General features: G+C 47.6%; 1 protein-coding gene across 1 annotated transcript; it reads left to right on the plus strand.

Annotated features, from left to right (window-relative positions):
- The first annotated feature begins 158 nt into the window (after positions 1–158).
- LOC125943546 (uncharacterized) lies at positions 159–14,096 on the plus strand. The gene is made up of 6 exons (XM_049662924.1): positions 159–212; positions 284–343; positions 410–514; positions 583–696; positions 967–1,411; positions 14,066–14,096. Exons 1-6 carry the CDS (start codon positions 188–190, stop codon positions 14,094–14,096), a joined length of 780 nt encoding a protein of 259 aa, XP_049518881.1. The 5' UTR covers positions 159–187.
- The last annotated feature ends 7,506 nt before the right edge of the window (positions 14,097–21,602 follow it).

Below are 21,602 nucleotides of genomic sequence, written 5' to 3' on the forward strand. Positions count from 1 at the left end.
CACTGTCGATAATTCCACAAACCACAAATTGCTTGTTTCTCTGTTGATGCATTCTCTTTTCTTCCACCTACCAATTCATGCGTTTGAAAGGGCGGTTTAAATTTCCCTGTGCTACAAGCTTTGTAACTTGTACCAACTACACATATATGCAGGTTCTCTGAGCATCGCTTCAAGTAGTGACTGGGACATGACTGCAGAAGCCGCACTGCAAGGTGTGGATGTGCTTCAGTTTTTGTTATTTTAAGCCTCTAACTGACAAATTGTTGTTGTTTTATTTCTTTAGGGTCTGCGGCAGAGGCTTCGAAAAGCGGCTCCCACACATTGAAGTGCCCCGAGGAGCAGGGTGTGTACAGTGCCGACTTGTCTTTTTTTTTTCGAACTGAGTTGACTGTTGACCAAACCTCTACAGGTGGCAGCTCCCATGTAGCTGCTGAAGGAGTTCCTGCTGACTGCGTCTTGCTGGAGGAAACCTTGGGCAGTCGCTCAGTTGTCACAAAGGGAACATGTGTGACTGGTGAGTTTACTGTTTGCTTCAACACTTATGTTCACTTCAACAGACTATTGATATAGAGACTTCCGCAGGCTGCTCGCAAGATTGTTCCGACAGCAGTGTCCGAGGTACTGAACAAGCTTCACAAGACTCTCCAGAAGATGTGTTCTCCAACAGCTCCACGCCTGAGTGCCCTACAGCAAATGGTGATTATGCTGTTATTGCAGCTGTTTTCAATGTGCAATTTTATGTTTAGGACATTCTGAGCAAACTAGCACCAATAAAATGTCATGGTGGGCTCTCAGTGATTTTCATTATTAGGGTGCCATTGTTAATGTTTTTTTTTTTTTTCAATTTGTGGAATCGAAAACTTTGCACCACAGAAAGTTGGGCACCTTGGGTAAAAAAGAAGCGAAGAAAGCGCTCGTACGGGATTAGTTGCTATTCGCTTTTAAATCAATTTTTGTTTATTGCAGTGCTTTCCTGTGTGCCAGCTGCAAGGTCTCCATCAAAGAAATACAAGCAAACCATTCGACGTCTGCAAGCCAAAGTAGCAGCACAGCGGAAAACTATCAAAAGACTGCTGAGGCAGCCTCACCGAGCACCGTCATCGACTTCAAAGGCCCTTGGCATTATCCGACCGCACGTCACCGAGGAGGTTTTTAAACTTCTTTCTGCACATGTTCGCTTGAGGCCCAAAGGCAAGGGCAAGCGGTTTCCCGTGTGGTTCAAGAAATTTGCTCTTCACTTAAACTTCCGTGGTCCGCGAGCATACCGATTTCTGGCTCCATATTTTTCTTTGCCCTCCCGGCGTTCATTAAGGAGGTGGCTAGCCAATGTAAAGATGACTCCAGGCACAATTCCAGGAATCATTTCTTCCATTGCAACAAATACTCAAGCTTGGAATGAACGGGACCGAGTGTGTGCTTTAGTTTTCGATGAAATAGCACTCAAAAAGAATTTGTGTTATGATGCTGCACGGGACATTGTCCAGGGTTTTACAGAGGATGGCACTGATCGCACTTCAACCATTGCTGATCGAGCAATGGTAGTTCTTCTTGTTGGTGTTTCGAAAAAGTGGGTTCAACCGGTTGCTTTTACTATAGGGCACACATCAACACCATCATCTGTTATGCATAACCTGCTGGTGTCCCTCATTGTGGAGCTTAGGAGCATTAACATTGCAGTGAAAGCAGTCATTTGTGACCAGGGCAGTTCAAATGTAAGTCTCGCTAACCAACTAAGAGTGACTGTAGCAAAGCCTTTTTTTGAAGTTAATGGTGAGCGGGTATATTTCATCTTTGATGTTCCACATTTAATTAAAACAACGCGCAATAATGTGCAAGCACACAAGTTATATATTGGGGATGACATCGTTGACTGGTTCCACATTGTAAGCCTTTACCAATCGATCACATGAGTTGCGGTTGCGATTGGCTCCAAAGTTGACTGAAAGGCACATTCATCAGAAACCTTTTTCTAATATGAAGGTCAGCAGAGCAACGCAGGTCCTCAGTGCATCAGTTTCGATTGCTATCACGGCATTGGTGTATGCGAAAGTGCTGCCTGCCTCGGCCATCACTACAGCACAATTTTGTGATCGTATGGACAGGATTTTCGATGCCTTGAACAGCTCGAGTAAAAAGAAAACTTCGCAAAAGCTCCGGCATGCAATCGTGAAAGAGGATTCAGAGCTGATTGACTTCCTTCGAGGCCAGCCTCCCTGGATTGCATCATGGACGTTTGATGGCAGACGTCAACCACAAACCGTCGTTGGTTGGCAAATCACAATTCAGGCTATTTGTCAACTGTGGGACGACCTCTCCAAAAATTACAATTTTGAATACCTGCTAGCACGCAGGCTTCAACAGGATCCTCTGGAGAACATATTTGGCCACATAAGGCAAAAGCAAGGTTGCAACACCAGCCCCAATGTAGCACAATTTATTTGTGGCCTGAAGCACATCTGCATAAGAAAACTCTTCAAACTGTCAGAATACGGAAATGTCGAGGATGATGAATGTGACCTCCTTCAGGAGCTCTCGCCATTCTCCCTCGCTAGTGCGTCTCTTGTGGATAATGAGGAGTGTGCACAGCCACAGCCTGACGACTTTCCCGCTCTAGACGATCTCTCTGAACTTGCGACCAACATTCACTCCCATATTATTGATGACTCCGCTACATATTATGTAGCTGGTTTTCTCATCAAATACTTTCTTCGGAATGCACGTGATACTTGCAGTTGCCCACAGATATTGATAGACGACAGCGAGACACTAAAGGGGACCCATCAGTATTTCACAATGCTCAAAGCATACCACGTCCCCAGCAAACTTTTCGGAAATCTAACTGTGCCATCGGAAGCAGCTTTTGAATACGTACAACAACTTGAATGTCACTTTCTTGCCATTATTGAGGCCACTGCACATCACCTGAAAGTGTCTGATGTTTTGTATCACCATCTCTCAAGTGTTGGCGATTTTCATTGCTACTCTGCTGGGTGTCGCGAGAAGTTTCTGAAAATGTTTTGCCGGGTTCGTTTATGTTGGCATGTGCGTTTTGTGAACCGAAACTTAGATAGGGTTAGGTTCCAGTCTTCAATTTCAGGTATACAGCTTGACAAGTTCAAAGCTTAGGAATTAGCGGCTGCTTTACACAAAAGCATTCAAGTTGAACCGAATCCTGCAATAGATTTGTTATAGTCATTACTTCGTTACATCAGACCTCATTATGGCCCTCTATCAAGTTCAACGGGACTAACCACTCCTTCGTTATGTCCATTCTTTTGTTTACCCACTATGAAGAGTATGACCTTAAAAAGAAATTATGCTTGGTAGCCTCTCTGTATTTTTGTAGCATATGCGGGCGAACTCTGCACGTTAGTGTGGGTCGTCGGTCACTATGTGCACTTTATCTCTCCAGCTCAAGTAATATAACGATAGCAAAAGCGCGTGTTGAAATTTATTCAAGCGGGTAAGGAACACAGTATGAAGTGGGCATGGTTCACATTTTCATGCCTTTCGTATATTAGCTTCTCGTCAACCTCCTCACCACGCCCATCAAAACTTTTCATAAGATTGTCCAAAACTGCAGCTGTTGATGGGGTTGCGGACGCTGCCCCTTTATTATCATAGCTTGTGAGTCATAGCGCACTGTGTGCAGCCTTTGTGAAAAATAATGACAGTGTTAACGCACTGTGTACAGCCTTTGTGAAAAATAATGACAGTGATAAGGCACTATGTACAGCCTTTGTAAAAAAATGATGACAGTGACAATGCACTGTACAGCCTTTGTGAAAAACAATGACCGTGATAATGCACTATGTACAGCCTTTGTGAAAAACAATGACAGTGATAAGGCACTATGTACAGCCTTTGTAAAAAAATGAGTGATAACGCACTGTGTACAGCCTTTGTGAAAAACAATGACAGTGATAATGCACTATGTACAGCCTTTGTGAAAAACAATGAGAGTGATAACGCAATATGTACAGCCTTTGTAAAAAATGATGACAGTGATAACGCACTGTGTACAGCCTTTGTGAAAAACAATGACAGTGATAATGCACTGTGTGCAGCCTTTTTGAAAAATAATGAGCGAAAGTGGTTTTCTTCGGCTGTTATAGCCCTCTGATACCGCTTTGTAGCACCAATTAAGGTCCACAATTTTGGATAAGTGATGACTACCATCTATTTCAACTTGGAAGCGTCACAGCAAAGCCAAGACGCAAGTAACTTGGGCTCTAAGTTTTTGATGAGAGCGACACATAAGAAGATGCAACAGGTCTGCAAGTGTTGTAGCATAAAGTCTGTCTTTCACATTGTGGGCAAGCTGCCCTACCTTTCCGAGGACGAACAGGCAACGTTGAAGCATCAAGTTCGCTTTTTTTTTTTCTCATTTTGAGCAAGTTGCTCTTAAGAACAGCCAACACACTGTATTTTTGCTTTTCTGATATATTGTGTCGTGTGGTTTCTGTACGCTTTTTCTTTTCTGTGCATTACTTCTGTTAACCCGAGTCGTGACTCGGGACTTTATTGCTGTGTATACGTCACTTCTTCCTTCTTTATCAACTTTGTGCGCTGAGTTTTTGCCATAGATCCATATAGATCCTTACCCACTTGCCCAGTGCGTCATTCTTCACCAGCTTGTCGGCTACTGCCAACTCTAGCGATGTGTGCGTTGTCTGTGTTCTCACTCTATTTGTTAGAATTTATTTGTAAGTCTAGATGCATTTGTTGTCTACTTTGCATTTCTGTGCGATGTTCTTCTCATTTTGTGCTTTTTATATGCTCAGCCTCTACCTTGCCTTGGAATAAAAACATTGCGGGTACTCTGTCTCTTTGATTGATATATATATTGACCGCTTGTTCCAAAAGAAAAGCGCGATGAATAAAGCCGTAGTGAATTATGATTACCAGCATATCTTTCTATTATAACTTAGTCGAAATAAAGATTACGTCATGACCTCAATTCGCACGCACAGTTTTAAGCTAAAACAAATAGGGAATCGCTAAATCAAAACGACAAACAATAGCATTGCTATTTGGGCGGAGAAAAGTGGTCTGAAATCATTAACTTTCGCCATAGCCAAACGTCGGTTGCGCACAGTAATCCAAAATTCGCGCCAGTGAAACCGAAACGGGAAGCGCAGGCCAGTTGCTCTCACCAACCACCAGGTGCGCTAGAGTCGATTGGGCCGCCGGGGTCTATGGGAGTGTCCACTCTTTAACTTTTTTTTTCTTTCTCTATGCCCCTACTACCGAAACTTGTGAGCCTATAAAGCGTCGCTTAAAAGCCGGCAGATCCCACTCCCTGTGGGAATCGATGTTATGCGAAGCGGTGTGCGGGGAGCCTACCAAGTTAACGAAACGAACATGAGAGCATCAAGACGTAGGCGGCTGTTTCATGACCTACATGACACGGATGTCATGACATTCATGTCACGAGTCCTCAGGAGTCACTTTAGCTACGCCTAAGAGACCTTAGGGCGAAAGCCTTAGTCATACTCGTGACTAAGACTTCTACCAACATCCTTTAGCGTTACCTTCGCTTTGTACCCACGTCCGAACCCATTTTAGTGTTTTTCAGTGTTAATGATTTTTTCGTGAGTCATTGGCGTTTTTTTTTCTGAGTCATGCTCATGACTATGACTTCAACCATCAACCTTTAGCCTTTTCCTTCACTTGGTACCACATCCGAACCCATTCCATTGGTTTTTTGGGTGTTAATCTTTTTTCGATGAGTAATTGTCATTTTGCTCGGTCGCTGTCTTGACCTACATGACACGCATGTCATGACATTTATGTCATGAGCAATCATTTACGTTCGTCATAAACTCTGGTCATACTATGCCATGGTCCCTGTGGTCACTAAATAAATGAAAACCACCGGATCATATATATTTCTCATTCTCTAATAGTTCAAATAACCAATTACACCATCATATTTAAATCATAATTGAAAATACATAATTCCCACCATAGTACAGCTTTGCTGGTCTTCCATCTCCATCCCAGTGGAAGGGTTGACAGTTTTTTTTAACCGTTTAAGACACATAGATACACAGAAATAATGTTTATTTTCTATCTAAATGTGCAAAACACACCAGGAATAAGCATAATCAAGAAAAAGGAAAATGTTATTCGGGAATTTTTTGAGCAATAGGGGGACAACCCCAGGAAGGAAACTGAAAGTGGGCTTCACCCCAAGCCCAAGCGATCTAAGGCTTCGTTTTCAATTTGTATCGACAGTTCTCATCATATGTGAACCATAGGTGAACATTTCATTTGCTTTACATCACATGTGCGACACCATTGCAGCTGAATATCTTGCATCAGCCTGTCTCTGACCTTGTTTTCAAAAGACAGATAGTCGCGTGCCCCACGCTTCAGCTTCGCTGGTTAACCATCTGTACGGAGTGCTTGGGTGGTGTTTTTATTTATTTATTTATTTATTTATTTATTTATTTATTTATTTATTTATTTATTTATTTATTTATTTACTTATTTATCTATCTATCTATCTATCTATCTATCTATATATCTATCTATTCAAGCACTCCTGCGAGCACATATTTGTGGCGTCGCACGGGAGGTACGGCTGCGAATTGAATCGAGATATGGGCCGGAATAATACAACGATTCTATTCTACTGCTATTTCTTTTCGCGTTTCGTCAGTGGTTCGAGCGGCACTCCACCCTAGAGCACTGCATGGGCTCGGGCTTACCCGAAAGCCCGGGCCCGGCCCGGCCAGAGCAGTTTTTTCTCGGGCTCGGGCCGGGCTCGGGCACGGCGTGTGCTTTTTGACCCGGGCCCGGGCCGGGCTCGGGTTCTTTGACGCGGGCCCGGGCCGGGCTCGGGTTTTTTGACGCGGGCCCGGGCCGGGCTCGGGCTTTCTGGTGGTGTGCATGTAACGTGCAGCGAGTTATTTGCGGGCGTCTCAACTCTGAATGGATGGATGGATGTAAAACTTTAATGAACGTCCTGAGGTACGCGACTCAGCGCGCAGCGGGCCGCTCCCACGTTGGGACAGTCAGGCCATGCCCGACCGCCGCATCGTGGGCCCTCTGGACAGCCCATAGTTGCGCCCCAGCATCGGGGCTCTTGATAGCGGAGAGCCACTTGTCCTCATTTATATGTTCCGTGCCTCGTAACGAGGGGCAACGCCAGAGCATACGGTCTAAGCTAGCGAAGTCACTGCAGTCAACTCTGAAAAACATATATTTTTTGGTCTCGGGCCGGGTTCGGGCCGGTTTCGAGCCGGGCTCGGGCCGGGCTCGGGCCTAAGGTAAAGTTGTGGCGGACCGGGCCGGTCGGGTAACGTAGATTATTTCCGGGCACGGGCCGGGCCCGGGTCTCGCCATAGAAGTTGTGATCGGGCTCGGGCGGGCAGCCCAACGTGAAAACGGGCCCGGACCGTGCCCGGGCTTTTTGAAAACATCGGCCCGTGAGTGCTCTACTCCACCCATATTATCATAAGGATCAGTCGGTGGCGAACGGGCGATAATAAGAAAGTAATAGAAGCGGACGAATGGTATCCTTATACTATACCGGCTATGGCTTTTAAAATTTCAACAACGGCCACTCAAATAGATTCGCATACCTTTTAGAGTTGCTGCTATTTCAACGTAGGACACTCAGCATCCTGAAAGCACTCCATCATAGGGCTGAAGTAGTAGCAGTAGTAGAAAACTTCATTTGGTGTTTTGTAACGAAGTCCCAGAGGGTGGAGCTCTCAGTCTAGGGCCCCATTTGCTGCTGCTATCCGGCGGGCCCGGTCGATCAGGTATCGCTGGTCGTCGAAGGCTGTGCTGGAAAGAGCGGCTTCCCACTGGGATGGGGAGGCGTTGGGTATTCTAGGTATGCCGGGTGGTTTGGAGCATTCCCACGTAGAATGGTAGAGGTTTGGGTGTCCACCACAGAAAGGACATTTGTCGGGGTACTGGCTAGGGCAAAAAGTGTGGTGGAGAGCAAGGCTGGGGAACGTATTAGTTTGGAGCTGGCGCCAAGCGGCTGCATCTGCACGGTTTAGCTTCACGTGTGGTGGAGGGAATGTTCTACGGGATAGTCTGTGGTGTTGTAGTATATGCGTGTATGTAAGCGGTATCGTTTCCACCTTGTATGGTTTGGACTGGCCTTCCACCGGTGCCTGGAGGATTAGGCCTCGGGCAGTCGCATGAACGCGCTCATTGCCAGGGAGAGACGCATGCCCAGCTGTCCAGACTAGGTGAACTAGTGGAGTATTTTGCTTCTTGTGTAGCATTTTATGAGCGATCGGTGAAATCCGTCCTTGTGCGTAGTTTCGACATGCTTGCTGGGAATTTGTAAGAATATATATCATCTTATCTGGGGGTTGAGCGCTGATGGCGAGGGCTACGGCACATTCTTCCGCTTCCGTGCAGTTGTCAGTGCGTATTGTGGCTGATAATAGTGCTTCGCCCCTCCAGTCGGCCACCCCTACCACTTTGTATTGTCGGGGTAGCACAAAGCGTCTGTATATAGGTGTCGAGGTCGTTGCCATATGCTCGGTGCAATTCCATTGCACGTGCAGCCCGCCTGCCTTTATAGTGTTCGGGGTGCATATTCCGAGGTATGGGGGCCACTGTAATGTTTTATTTGATGTTTGGTGCGTTTGACAGGGGCTCTCGTGGGGCAAATTCTGATGTTGGGTAACGTAATTGTCTGAGTAAGTGCCTTCATGTCGATGTACGTTTCAGTCATTCGATCTGACTGACTTTCTGGGCTTCGATTAATTCGGCCATGGTGTTATGCAAACCAAGCTGTAATAGTCTGGCTGTTGAGGTGTAGATATTAGGAAGGCCTGTCGCCATTTTCACCGCTGTTCGTATGAGGGTGTCTAGCTGGTTTGTTTGTTTTTGGGTGAGTTGGTGGTAAGGTGCGTGATAGGTAATGCGTCTTACGAATAAAGCGTGTATGATGCACATGACGTCGGATTCTTTTAGGCCGTGGCGGCGGTTCGTGACACGCCGGATCATGTGCACTACCTGATTAATCTGTTTCTTCAGTAGCGTCAGGGTATATGTCGCTTGCGCATTGGCTTGAACGTGGAGTCCTAGTAAGCGTAATTTGTTAACCTTATTTACGGGTTCCCCTTCGATAGTCACCGTGATGTCAGGTGGTAGGTGATGTTTTTTTTTTTTTTTTTTTTTAGTTTCATCACCATTTTTTGAGTTTCATATCACCATCTGAGCCACTGGTGGCCCAGATGGTGATATCATCAGCATGAAGCGCATGCCTAATTCCTGGTATGGTATCTAGTAGTGCAGTTAGTCTGCTCATAGTTATGTTAAATACCACGGGGGAAAGCACTGACCCTTGTGGCGTGCCTTTTCCCGCAAGAGGGATGGAGTCCGAACGTATATTTCCTATACCTATAGTCGCAGTGCGATCTTTAAGAAACGCCCAGACGTAAATGTATAGTCGTCGGCCACACTTGGTTGCCGCTAGATTGGCGAGTATGAGGTCATGAACTACGTTATCAAACGCGCCTTTCAGGTTTAACGCAAGGATGGCTTTGCGTTGTTGGGTGCTGGTATGGTCAATTATCTCTTCCTTAATTTGCAGTAGCCCGTCTTGAGTGGATAGCCCCAGTCGAAAACCGAACATTGTGTGTGGAAATAAGGCTTGCTCTTCAAGGTACGGCCGAAGCCTAGCCAGGACGACGTTTTCAAATAACTTTCCTATGCATGATGTGAGCGAGATGGGTCTCAGTTGGTTTAGAGAGGGCGGCTTGCCTGGTTTTGGCATCATTGTAATATCGGCGTGCCGCCATTCTTGCGGCAGCGTGCCCTCTAGCTAGTGGTACTGAAAATAATCTGTAAGTTCTTTCATCGATCTGTCGTTCAGGTTTTTTTAAAGCCGGCGCTGTATAGGGCTGCAGTTTCGCGGTTTCTTTATCGTTTTGCCTCGTGTTTTGTTTTGCGCCACTTCTCTCTCCTCTTCGTTTTGTCCATGTGACAGCTGGATGAGTACATCTGACCGTCAGAGAAATACTCCCAGCGCTCCCTCCTCGCTGTGAGTAAAGTCCCTATATAAGAAAAGTACCGCCATCATTTGATAAACGCCGCTTCGCTCTCTCCTGTATCTCTGATTGGACGATGATAGCGCGCGCTTTTCACTTCTTTATATTTTCTTTTTTTCCGCCTCAGAGCCATGTTGAAAGTCCTCTGCGTAGCCGTAGTCGCTGGCGGCGGCGCGCGCCCGGCCTGAAAGCTTCAACGTGGACTTTCTAGGTGCGTGGCACCATCGACTTGGCTTTCGCAAGCAAAAAGTTAAGAAAAAAGCAAGCGCTTTAGGAGAGGAGGCGGCGGAGGAAAGAGTAGATGGCGGTACTTTTCTTATATAGACGTTTTCACGAGGGCGCTTCCGACGGTCTGGCGTGGAGAGTATGTGTCAGTGTTGCCTGTTCGGTCTGGACTGTGAGCTTGCCTTGCGCTTGCATTGCGGAGTGGTAGCTTTCCATCGATATTTCCGTTTATTTTTGTCACGAATGACTTACGCTCGTAAATAATGACATATATACTCATCAAAAGCCTACAGGCCAGCACTGTGCAGTTTATGGGTGCACAAACAACCAGCGGAAAATAACGATTTGGGGGACTAAGTGTGTCCACAACACAGCACTCCGCGAGACCACTGCCGCGATGTGGTATGTTCACGCTTCGCCGGTTTCCTGCATCACCTGAGGACTTGGCATTTCAGTCTCAAGTGAACCAATGCACACATCAGTAAAATAACGCATTTTGGTAAACTCTTTTCAGCACATTTCCCAATACGTGGCGAGAATTGTCAGCTCTTCAATGCAATATATTCTCGTATGTAGTGGCATAGGCTACATTTGTAATTCTTTCAAACACGACTTCATTCCAGTGCCTAATACGGGGGTCACACGGCGCACTTCTGATCGTGATCGAGCCCGATATGGGCCAAATTTCTTCGTCGCGATTGGCTTCTTTGCTCAATCTGCGGAAGGGAGCTAATCGCGGTCGAACAGTCTCGATCGCTATCAAAAGTGGCCGTGTGACACCGGTATAAGACAAATTGGAGCACTCTGTGCGAGAACTAGTCGGTAAATACACTTCGCAACGATCTGGAAAAATGGTGTCCTACGGAAGATGTATGCAGACCCTGTGTCCACCAAAACATGGTCTCTGCCTTCACACCCACCCTACGCGGGCCCTGCCCATAAAGGTAATTAACTTCAACAGTGTGGTGCTGCATCGACCTCACCCATCTCTGAGCGTTGTCTATGTGCTTTGGCAGCAAGAGAATGCAAAAACGAACGTGTCAACCTCATCAGCGCGGCCTAGCACCAGTGCTAGAGTTCGGGAACCGTAATGCGCTAACTGTGCGTGGCGTAGGAACGCGCTAAATGAGACCGCGCAAGTAAGAACATAAAAAAACGGTATTCGCATGGCTACGCGGACAATAGCATCATGCTTGCAAGAATAACAGTAACGAAAAAAAAATTATTCGCACAGTCGATCAAGTGAACTTCTTACGTGCGTGCAGTGACCGCTTCGCTGACCACTAAGCGCTTTTCACTCACGGTCAGTAGTGGTTTACAGTGATATGCATATGTATTTATTCGACAATTGTTAAAACTCGACATTACTTTGAACATAGCACAGTGAGACGGTGCAAGGGAAACAAGAGAAAGAGAAGAGATATGGCCCTAACGCTGCAACATTATTGGCTTATTTCGATTCAGAGATAGCACACATGAAGAATTCTTGCCGTACGCGATATCTACAATACAAACTTCGCGCACGATCTACGTTAAGGTACACCATGAGCGAAGCTTGTTCCAAATTCAGACATTCAAAAGAAAAGCCATTCCAGCTAGGTAAACAAATATATCTTTATAACAAGTCCTGTTATAATCCTTATTGGGATTGACAGTATGTATAAATAAATAAATACTAAAAATAAAAATCTAGCACCTGGGCTGTATCAGTTGCGCTGGCATCTGTGATCACTGTCGCGCGTCGGTTCGCTGCAGGTACCGCGCTGCTCGATCGCCGAGCTTATGCTTTGACATTTGGTTATATAACACCCTGCACCGCACCAGATCCAATAAATTTTGCATGATTGAGCTCTTCAGTTGCGTCGGAAGCGTATGGAGTAACCACTGCATATCTACCAACCACTGACACGCGTCGTCGGGCCGCCGGCGCCTGGTTCTAAGCATTGCCCGACAGCTACGTACGCGCCTGCTTTCGCTAAATGAGGAAACCCTCAACCGCGAAACGTAATGGTGATCAGATTCAATCGATGATACGGTCACATGTGCCCAGCAATAACAATGAAATATACCGCTGATTAGCACGCCAGGTTTCGACGAAGCAGAGGCGGCTGCCGCCGCTACCGACGACGAAACACCATATATATCCACTGGCTGGGTTTGCTGTTGCCATGGTACACTACACTGAGCGCTCACGCGAACACGTGAAAATGTAACAAGTCAAGCGGCACAAGGCAATCGAAGCGGAAGAAAACAATCGAAATAATGCGCGGCGAAGATCACACAACCGATGTGCGGCCGGCCTGCTCTCGCAAGGCGCACAGTCCAAAATGGCGGCATAACATGTTCTGACGCTAGACGTCGCCCGTGTCGGCCAATGGCGCTGCTCAAACGTCGGTTTGTGAAAAGGCATAAAGTTTGCCCGCACGGCACCAGCGCCGCCCACCCCCTGGCGGAAGGATGGAAGTGTCGAAGGTCGCCGCCGGGCCAGCGCGCGCCCGTGTTCTCTACGGTGCGAGCGACCGCGTGCGTTGTTTTCGTGACGGCGAGCGCGACCTCATCAACCAGGAAAGGGGGCACGCAATACTGCTGTGTTGTTGATTGCCACAAGAGCCTCGAAAAGTCGAAAGCCGCCCCTGAAGTTCTACAGAATTCCGGAGAGGTGGTACGAGGAGGACCGACGACAAGCGTGGATAACTGCAGTGCGCCGAGTCAAGTAAGTCACGTACTTTCGCAATCGCGTGCAATATCACGGCCGCTCGATAAAAACGCAATAGTAATGCGCCTGTATTTAGCGCATGGCCGTTTGTTTAGACTAGTCGCGCAGTTGAATCGTAAAGTGACATCCGCCGTGTAAGCTTAGCGGTAAATGCATACGTGTAGCGCCGCTAAGCTCGACGTCGCGAGCTCGATTCCCGGCCACGGCGGCCGCATTTCGATGGGGGCGAAATGCAAGAATACAGTTCTTGCCATGTACTTTGATTTTTGTGCACGTTAAAGAACTCCCGGTGGTCAAATTTATTCCTGAGACCCTCCATTACAGCGTGCCTCATAATGATAGTGTGCTTTTGGCACATAAAACCTACGAATTTAATTGATTGTACTGCTCGGTCACTCGCGATCGGCAAAGACTGGCTCAAGATAATTATATCCTTTTTCCAAACGCTGCAACTTAAATTCCTAGTTGCACAGGCAACAAATAGGGCCGCACGTTACTTGTCTTTTGTGTGGTGGCAATCCGTATTTAATGCAAGCTGCAGTCATTGCATGCGTCGGTAAGCGGCGGATCGCAAAGCAGCTGCCCGAGACGCGCGCGTTATGTTTGTTGCTTGGCCATGCTTTCTGGGTTCACAATATCCAAGCATGTCTTAAAGTAATTGCCACCTTGCATATTCTTCCTGCTTCACTCTTCCCGCCAAGTATCTTCGTTTCGTGTAGTAGCAGGCCATCGGTGTGAGCTTACTTTTGCTGCGGCGGGGCATTCGCCCGACGAGAAAACTAGATTTGCTTTGGTGAGGCATGTATCGCTAATTCTTGCGCTCGTGCTGCTGGTCCCAAGGTAATCGCTGGTTACCCTGACCTGGGTTCATTTCGCGGAGCAGTTTGTACGAGTGATTTCTCATGACCAGTGAACAGACCTTGCTGAATAATGCAATGAGTTGCCGTGACTCTAGCATTGAATAAGGCATGATATACATTAAATATTTATACAGCATGATATAAGGCATTCTGCACATATGTAGTACTTACATCGTTAAATAATTAAATTGGCTTATTGGTGCCTAATGCATGTGTTCTTTCTATTCCGACAGTGCTGATGTCACTCCCCGGGAGCCAAATTGAGAGCAGCCGTGTGTGCGCGCCCAGCGACCAACGAAACCAACCGCAATCGTCACCGTCTCTGCACATCTCTGCAAGCATGCATGACCGCTTTGTGACTGCACCATAGAGAAATAAAAGTGACTAAATGACTGAACTCGGCGTGTACCTCTAACTCTATGTCGTATACAATCTTGTTGGACACCTCCGACACGCACTTGGCTTTCACTGTCACATCACCGCCCACAATTTTTTAACACCACACACGTGTGGAAGCAGACGCTCCCCTTTGTTGACGTTGCCGCCACGAAAAAAACTGTGGGCGTCGGCAACCGTCTTGAAATCGCACTGCAGTCTTTGCATCGCTGTTCAGCAAGCCGGCGATCTGCCGCCGTAGAAAACGGAGCGCCGTGAGCACGAGCAGCGAAGGAAAGCGCGGGCGAAACAATGTAAACAAAGCGGAGACTGCACCACGGAGCGACCGCGCTGCATGAAATTTCCACATTGAGGGCGCTGTCAGGAGGCGCAGCAGCGCCTTCAGGCGATCGTTTTCTCGTCTATAACGTCCCTGCGTTGCCTAGCAACCACCTCGCGGAGCGGCGTGTGCCTCGCTTCCTCTTCGTGCCGTGCACATGTTGCCTCGACATAGGACGTTAAGGAAAGGGAAGGAGAGCATGCACGCGGCGCACGCAATGCTCGGGAAAGGGAAAGAGAAACTGAGAGCGAGGTAGAGAGATAAAGAAATTTTAGCAGCACCAACCACGGCCGGACTCGACTCCACCCACCGCGCGGAGGAGAGTCGAGTCCGGCCGTGCACCAACGAGGCACCGCGCAGAGCTGTTGCCTACTCCGCCCGCGTTGCCTAGCCGCGCATGCGCCGAAGCAGTAGCAATGACGTCCCGTCGCGTTGCCTAGTAACCGCCGGCGTAGGTGCGCGCTCGCTTCGCCCGACACAGACCAACACCACCCAGATAGCACAAGGCCTGTTCACTCCGATCCATGACGTCATGCTACCTGGCCATTGCCATTGCCATTATTTCCATTGCCATGCCTGGGGTGACGTAAGCAGTGACGTCGAAATCACCGCTGCTTATTCAGGAGCGTCCCCATTAGATTCTATGGCAGTTGGGCCAGGTAGCATGACGTCATGGATCAGAGTGAACGGGCCTTGTGCTATCTAGGTTGTGCTGCACAGACACGGCTCCTGCCTGCCTTCCTACCTGCGTTTGCGGCATGCCAGGAACCCTGTCGCTCCTAGGCGCAGACGCGTCCAGCGCTAGTCACGCAAAATGTCGCGAAAGGGAAGTTACGTCCGAAAGGGATCGCTTGAGAATACCTTCCCGAGATGCGTAGTTAAGTTAAACCAAGTTAAGACCTAGCAGCAACCAAGTTAATGCCTAGCAGTAGCAGCCAGTAAGACTTCAGGATTGACACTTTCGCTGTGTCTTAGCTTTGCACGACCGAGTGCAAACTTGCCCGCTTATTTTTTATTTTTATTATTTTTTTAGAGCAAAACGCTGCCCGGTTCGGAGCCTCGAATCTGTTGTATGACCAGCCGGTGCGGACAAGCATCCGGACGCCCGCGTCGGTGATACATCCCACGCAGCAACAAATGTTTCGGCGCTGTTACTATAGGCCGCGTTTACTTGAATGCTGGGGCTTCGGCTGATTTGCATTGCACTTTTTTCTCAGCATGCAGTTCCTTGACGTTTGCATAGCCCACAACAGGGGCAAACGTCGTTCTGAATATATATGATCACCCACGGCGCGTCGTCTGCTCGGCGTTTAGTTGACGTTTGCTCGTCACCGTCTTCGCGTACCGTACAATCGAGGAGTAGACAATAATCCAGTGACCAATTAGGCTTTTAAAGCATTCCGCATCGTCAACACATCACCAGCGCTAAGGCTGTGGTGCCATCTGCTAGGTGAAAATAAAAACTCTTTTATACCTCGACATCGTCTGTATATGCCTAATAGCATCAAAACAAAGAGCTGGTCTCAGTAACCATGACAAAACATACCTAATGTCCGGCGCTCACCATGAGGTGAGACTAAGCGTTGGCTGATTTCATTTTTTATTTCTCTCCGTCGGAGTTGAGTGCAAGCATGGAGGAAGGAAACCCCAAGAGCGGCCCTGGCCAGCATGGACGTATTGGAGAAGGTGTGGCGGAAGTCACGTGCTGTTTTTCGCAAAGGACCACTGGGACGGGTGCCCCAAATGTCAACGTTGCCATCGCAACCGCGCTTCTGAAAGGGACAGTAAAGGAAAACCGGAAGTAGAGCTTTAATGGTAGATTATCCTGTCACAATCACAGTCATACTATTCTTACGGCGAACAGATGTTTAATAAGCGAGAAAATAGCGAGAAACTGAAAGATAGGTGCTGACGCCCCTTCGAATTTCCCGCACTACACGTTCGTGACGTCGGAGATTACAAACGCAGGCCGGTCGCGATTGGTCGAGAGCGATTTATCGCTGTTAATAAAACGCTAAATGAAATACACCTGAAACGTACATTAACAGCATTTGCCAACTTTTTAAACCGTTTCAAGCGAAGAAGTGCAAGTTTAGCGCAAAATTAAATAAGAAAAAATGGCATGGCGATACATCCGGTCGTGATAGTTTCGTAGTTTCGTTTTTGGTCAATGCACCGTCGCGCGCGCCTGTTCCGCTCTACAGTGGTGGCGTGTTCTATGGCTCGAAAAACGTTGACTTCGCGGGAAACAGCCAGAAAATGCCTCGGGTGTGTAGTGTTGAGGGCTGTATAAATGGCCCAAGGCGCTTGCTCAGGGGCAGCGGCAGTGTTGACTCGATTGTGTCCATTCATGTGGTGTCGCGCGGTGAGCCCCAGCTCCCCGGCGTTCGCAATGGCTCAGTGCTCTGCCGATGATAAAACGGCAAAAGAGCCAGAGAAACCGATGGTGTGCTGTCTGCATTTCTCACCGTCGGATTATGTGTATAATCCTGCCCTCGGAAAGTATCTTGGCGTGCCCCAGAGGCCAGCCCTTTCTCGAGCAGATGTTCCCTCAATGCGGCCTTCATTAAACCCCCTGCCGGTGCAGCAGCAAACTGGCGCTCGGTGAGTGCTGAATGCCATTAAATAAAGCCACGAAATAATGATACCGAGTACGTGCGCAACTTTCTACGCTTGTTCTGTCGGGAACATCGTCGCCTGGCGGACCGGACACACGCCTCCCGTCAACGAAAACGAAGCTCTGCTTTCCGCCGGCGTGGCCGGCGGCTCACCGCCATCGCACGCGCAAACACCTACCGCTCGAGCACGGAGGATCATTTCGCGCTCCATTTCACTGAATATCGCTGAAATGCAGTCCTGCTTCGCTGGCGAGCTCTTCGTTGCAAGGTTCAGCGGCAGCAACGGTATCCATCGTGGCGAACGCAAACGCAGCGGCCATGCAGCCATGATGCAGCCAGCGCCTCGGCGTACCTCGGCCGTTTACGCAAGCGGTGACGTATCATGGCACATTCTGATTCGCTGAGAGCAATGAAATCTGCGACGACACTGCTTCAGCCCCAAACCTGGGGTGAGAGAAATTGAGATATTTGGTCTTTGTTTAGGAATTTCTCCGCTAATAACTCATATTTTTGTACCCAACAAAAACTGCATGCATTCCTAAAAGTCCCTCTTTTATTCCAGCTGAACTTCCTGTTTCTCTTTAGTGTCCCTTGAAGCTTTCGCTGGTGCTCTTAGTCTCTGAAAAGTGAGATAAGATTTTTCCGCCGGTGTATTTGCCGCAGCACCTTTTGTTCGCAAGAAAAGCTGACTTTGGAGTGTGGTGTGTAAGCTTGAAAGTTGTGTTTTGGGTCTGTGAGTGTGAGTGTCGGCCAGCAACAGATACACTCAAGCAATCAGGGCGCAGGTCTTCGTTGTCTTCTTCAACGTGGCACGAAAAAACACAGGAGCACGTCTGCTTCACCAAAACTGCTACAGAAGCGTTGTAGGCTTTGTTTTGACGCGCGTCAGGAGCACACACTTCCGGCGGCTCGTAATGATGCAAGTTCAAAGTTCGCGCCCATCTGCTCCGGTGAGCTACAGAACCCCTGATTGGAGGCGCAAATAGAGGTGGCACACCAACATGGCTGTACTTCTGGCTTTAAAAAAGTGACGTCAGGGCCTCTCCTGTTTTGTTTCCTTCCTCCATGAGTGTAAGTAACCAGCGTGAATTTGGATCGAAGCGGGAGCATGCGCAGATGCATGCGAGACGCCATGACTAGTGGTATAAAATACAACTGCACAAATAATCACCTCTCAAAGCATACTAAACGCATTATTAGATAGCAACCGGGCTACGTATTTCATAAATTTTCTTTCGCTGAAATTACACCGCAAAGAAGCTTACGGAGTAAAGCAAATACGCATATTTACAAAACACAACAATTAACCTCAGCCTGGAGGAGCGATATATCCGCGTAATAGCCGCGCTGTAGCTACAGTCAGATGCAATGGCATCTAGCGGAGACGCCGTACCCCGAGACGCCGATAGTGGCGCCACGACCTGGGCTTCAGAGAAGGCGCTGATCACGTGATCACGTTGTGAACCTCGCCACCCTCCGCGCTTTTGGGACAACCGTCACTTCTGCCAAGTTATAGAGCCGTTAAGAGAGCCCTTCTTGCCTCTTTGTTGTATCCACGAAAGGAGAGACATGCCCAAAGACAGGTGAGCATGCTCCTTCCTCTGTAAAGATAACTTATTGATGAGTAATTATCGCACAAGTAACCGAAAGCAGCGAACGATGGTCTTTTTTAGGGTGCCTCGATGCCCAGCGCCGCCGTCCAGGGTGGAGACAACCCCGCTGGCGCCGCCATATTGTGTCACACGAGCTGAGACTCAGCTACGCTTGCGTACATAAAGTGTTACTCGCGGCGCGCTTCCAAGTGCTTTGCCTTGATGAGGATTTTTTATCGGTGTCCCATCTGCATATCTTTATAACCAATAGCCGTTAACTCGTCGAAGGTCGAAGACGTAAATGTATGCCGCCGGGAACATGCCCCAAGTTGCCTAATTCAATCACATTTAATATGCCGTGTGTATGTTTAAAATACGCACTATTTTTTTTTTTGCGCTTCGACGCTTGGTATATAAGGTTTGCGACCCCCTGTGTGTGGAAGTTTTTCTTTTTCGCTGTTGTATTTTGGTTTACACGTCACGCCTCCTTTACCGTAGCCAGCCACTCGCGCACGGCGGTTAGTTTCCCTTGCGTTGCGCGTGCTCTTCGCGTTCGTTGCAATTATTTGACGATATCTACGCGCAATTTTTGCTTTTTTTGCCCACAAAACTGTGTGCTGACAGGATTAAGCTGGTGTAAAAATAACTGCGATGTGAAAATAAGGTTTAGTTAGTGCTGTAGAGAAAAATGTAACGTAACTTGTCTGTGTCAATCTTGCGTAGTACACACAAGAAACCAAACGATGCACAAAATACATTTACTTATAATGTCTAGTACAATCAATCATGAAAGAGATATGTACATGAAAAATTATATGTACTGTGTGGCGCCTGAAGGTTATGTTGAAAGACGAGATAAAAAAATTAATTCGCAAGGTAGGCTCGACACAGAATTTGGGATAGAGAGTTTTTTTTTTTTATTTATTCATTACATGGGGGGGGGGGGGGGGGGGTTCAAGTGAGCACATCAACCTTATTACACACAATATAAATCGGAAACAAGAATGCAAACAAGAAAACGCAACCGCGGGTAATATTAATCAAGATATCCAGCCAGATATCCAGCCAGAATACATACATCAGCTACCATCGAATACGTCGCATCAGCCAAACACATCGATGGCGAGTACAGAACATTTCATAAATAACCATTAGAACACTGATAACTACATTGAAAAAATAAACAACACTGCATACATATCACGTACAAAAACCGTAAATGAAACTAAGACAGTCAAATACAGATTAGCAATGTTTTTCACTTCGAAATATAGTCCATGATGATGCAGGGCTGTTGAGTTTAACAGACGGCGCCCATCCTGTCGATTTCCCTCGTACTGGTCCTCTTCAAAGTGTTTCTAAGTACAGGTAAAACAACAAAAGTGATTATTGATATGAAAAGTTGCCTTGTAAATACAGAGAACCCATTACAGTGCTTAAAAATAAATTTTAGCAGAAGCAATGCTGTATTACCTCGCTTCACACGTTTCGAAGAAATGCACAGGCTACAACAGACACCATGCCAGAAAGCGCCGAAACATTTTGGTCCCATGATGCCCCTTAACTCTACTACACCTGGGCATACCGTGCACAGGCATTTAAAGACCGTCACAGTACCAACTACGATCGGGAATGAGCACGAATGACCATCGGCTTACGATCACCACGCTACAAATATGTACAAGTCTAAAAAATCAGCTATGTAACGTAACACCCTGAGGTCCGCAAGATATCTCCTGAGAAATCAGAGAAAATCACAATGTTTCGCTTACCACGTACAAAACAGCCGCTCTCCCCAGACGAAGCACTGCGTTCTTTAGTCCCAAATAACCAGTACCGAAAAAAGAAAAAAAAAAGAAACAAGAGACACACACGATGTGTGCTTCCCGTGAAAAAGAAAATAGGTGGCTTACGTGACGATTCGTAGCTAATGTAAGACTATTTCGAGGCTAAGCATCTTCGTCAGTCCTTAAAATAAGGGTACAGACTGCGCCCATCAAAACGAAAAAAGCCTATGCGACGCGCGCTCGCAAACCATACGCTACTCAGACAGCATCGGTGCAGTGCTTACTTAGTTCGTGAGCGAACGTAGGTGCGTGAGCGAGGATCAAAGAATACTTTCTTATTTAAATGAAAAACACGGTGCGGTAGTCTAAACATTCTTGACACTTACCTCGCAAATGCAGGAGTTATCCGTTGCCTTCCAGTGATCGCGCTTTACTTGGGCTTCCCATCTCTTCCGTCGCTCTGGGTCCCGGGGGAAGCGAAAACAACGCAGTCCTTTACGCGTCGATCCGGCGCACTTGGGAACACAACAGCCCGTCATGTCGACACGATGCACTTGATAGCTTGTCAGTCATGCGGCTGAACACTGTCTAGCAAGTAGAAGCGTCCGCGAAGCATCTGCGCGCACTGTGCCTCGAACTCAGCACCGGCACCAAGCAATCGCAACGGCTCGCTGTGACACAATATGGCGTCGCAGCGAGAAAGCGGCGGCGCGGGGGCGGTCAAAGGTTGGCACCACCCTGAACGGCGGCGCTGGCATCGAGGCACCCTAGTCTTTTTATCTCAAAGCTGCCCTCTATTCCAGTGCGCTCTGAAAGGTACCGGCTCCGTACGCATCCAGCGAGTCGCTGGTTGAAGTAATAGTTGTTGAAGTTGCTGCTGTTTCGAGCTAGGGTTATGAACGTTTTAAAGAAGTCTCGCCGTTTACTTTAGCTGCTGGCGCAGAGAAGCAGTAGTGTCGGATCAACGAGTGATTCGCTTTGAAAAACACAAACGTTAATCAGTTCGTGGCAGTAGTCGCCTTCCTTCGTCCAGCTGGCGATTACTAGGTTGATTCTGA

The sequence above is a fragment of the Dermacentor silvarum genome, chromosome 2, assembly GCF_013339745.2.
Source record: "Dermacentor silvarum isolate Dsil-2018 chromosome 2, BIME_Dsil_1.4, whole genome shotgun sequence".
In the NCBI taxonomy this organism is placed as follows: domain Eukaryota; kingdom Metazoa; phylum Arthropoda; class Arachnida; order Ixodida; family Ixodidae; genus Dermacentor; species Dermacentor silvarum.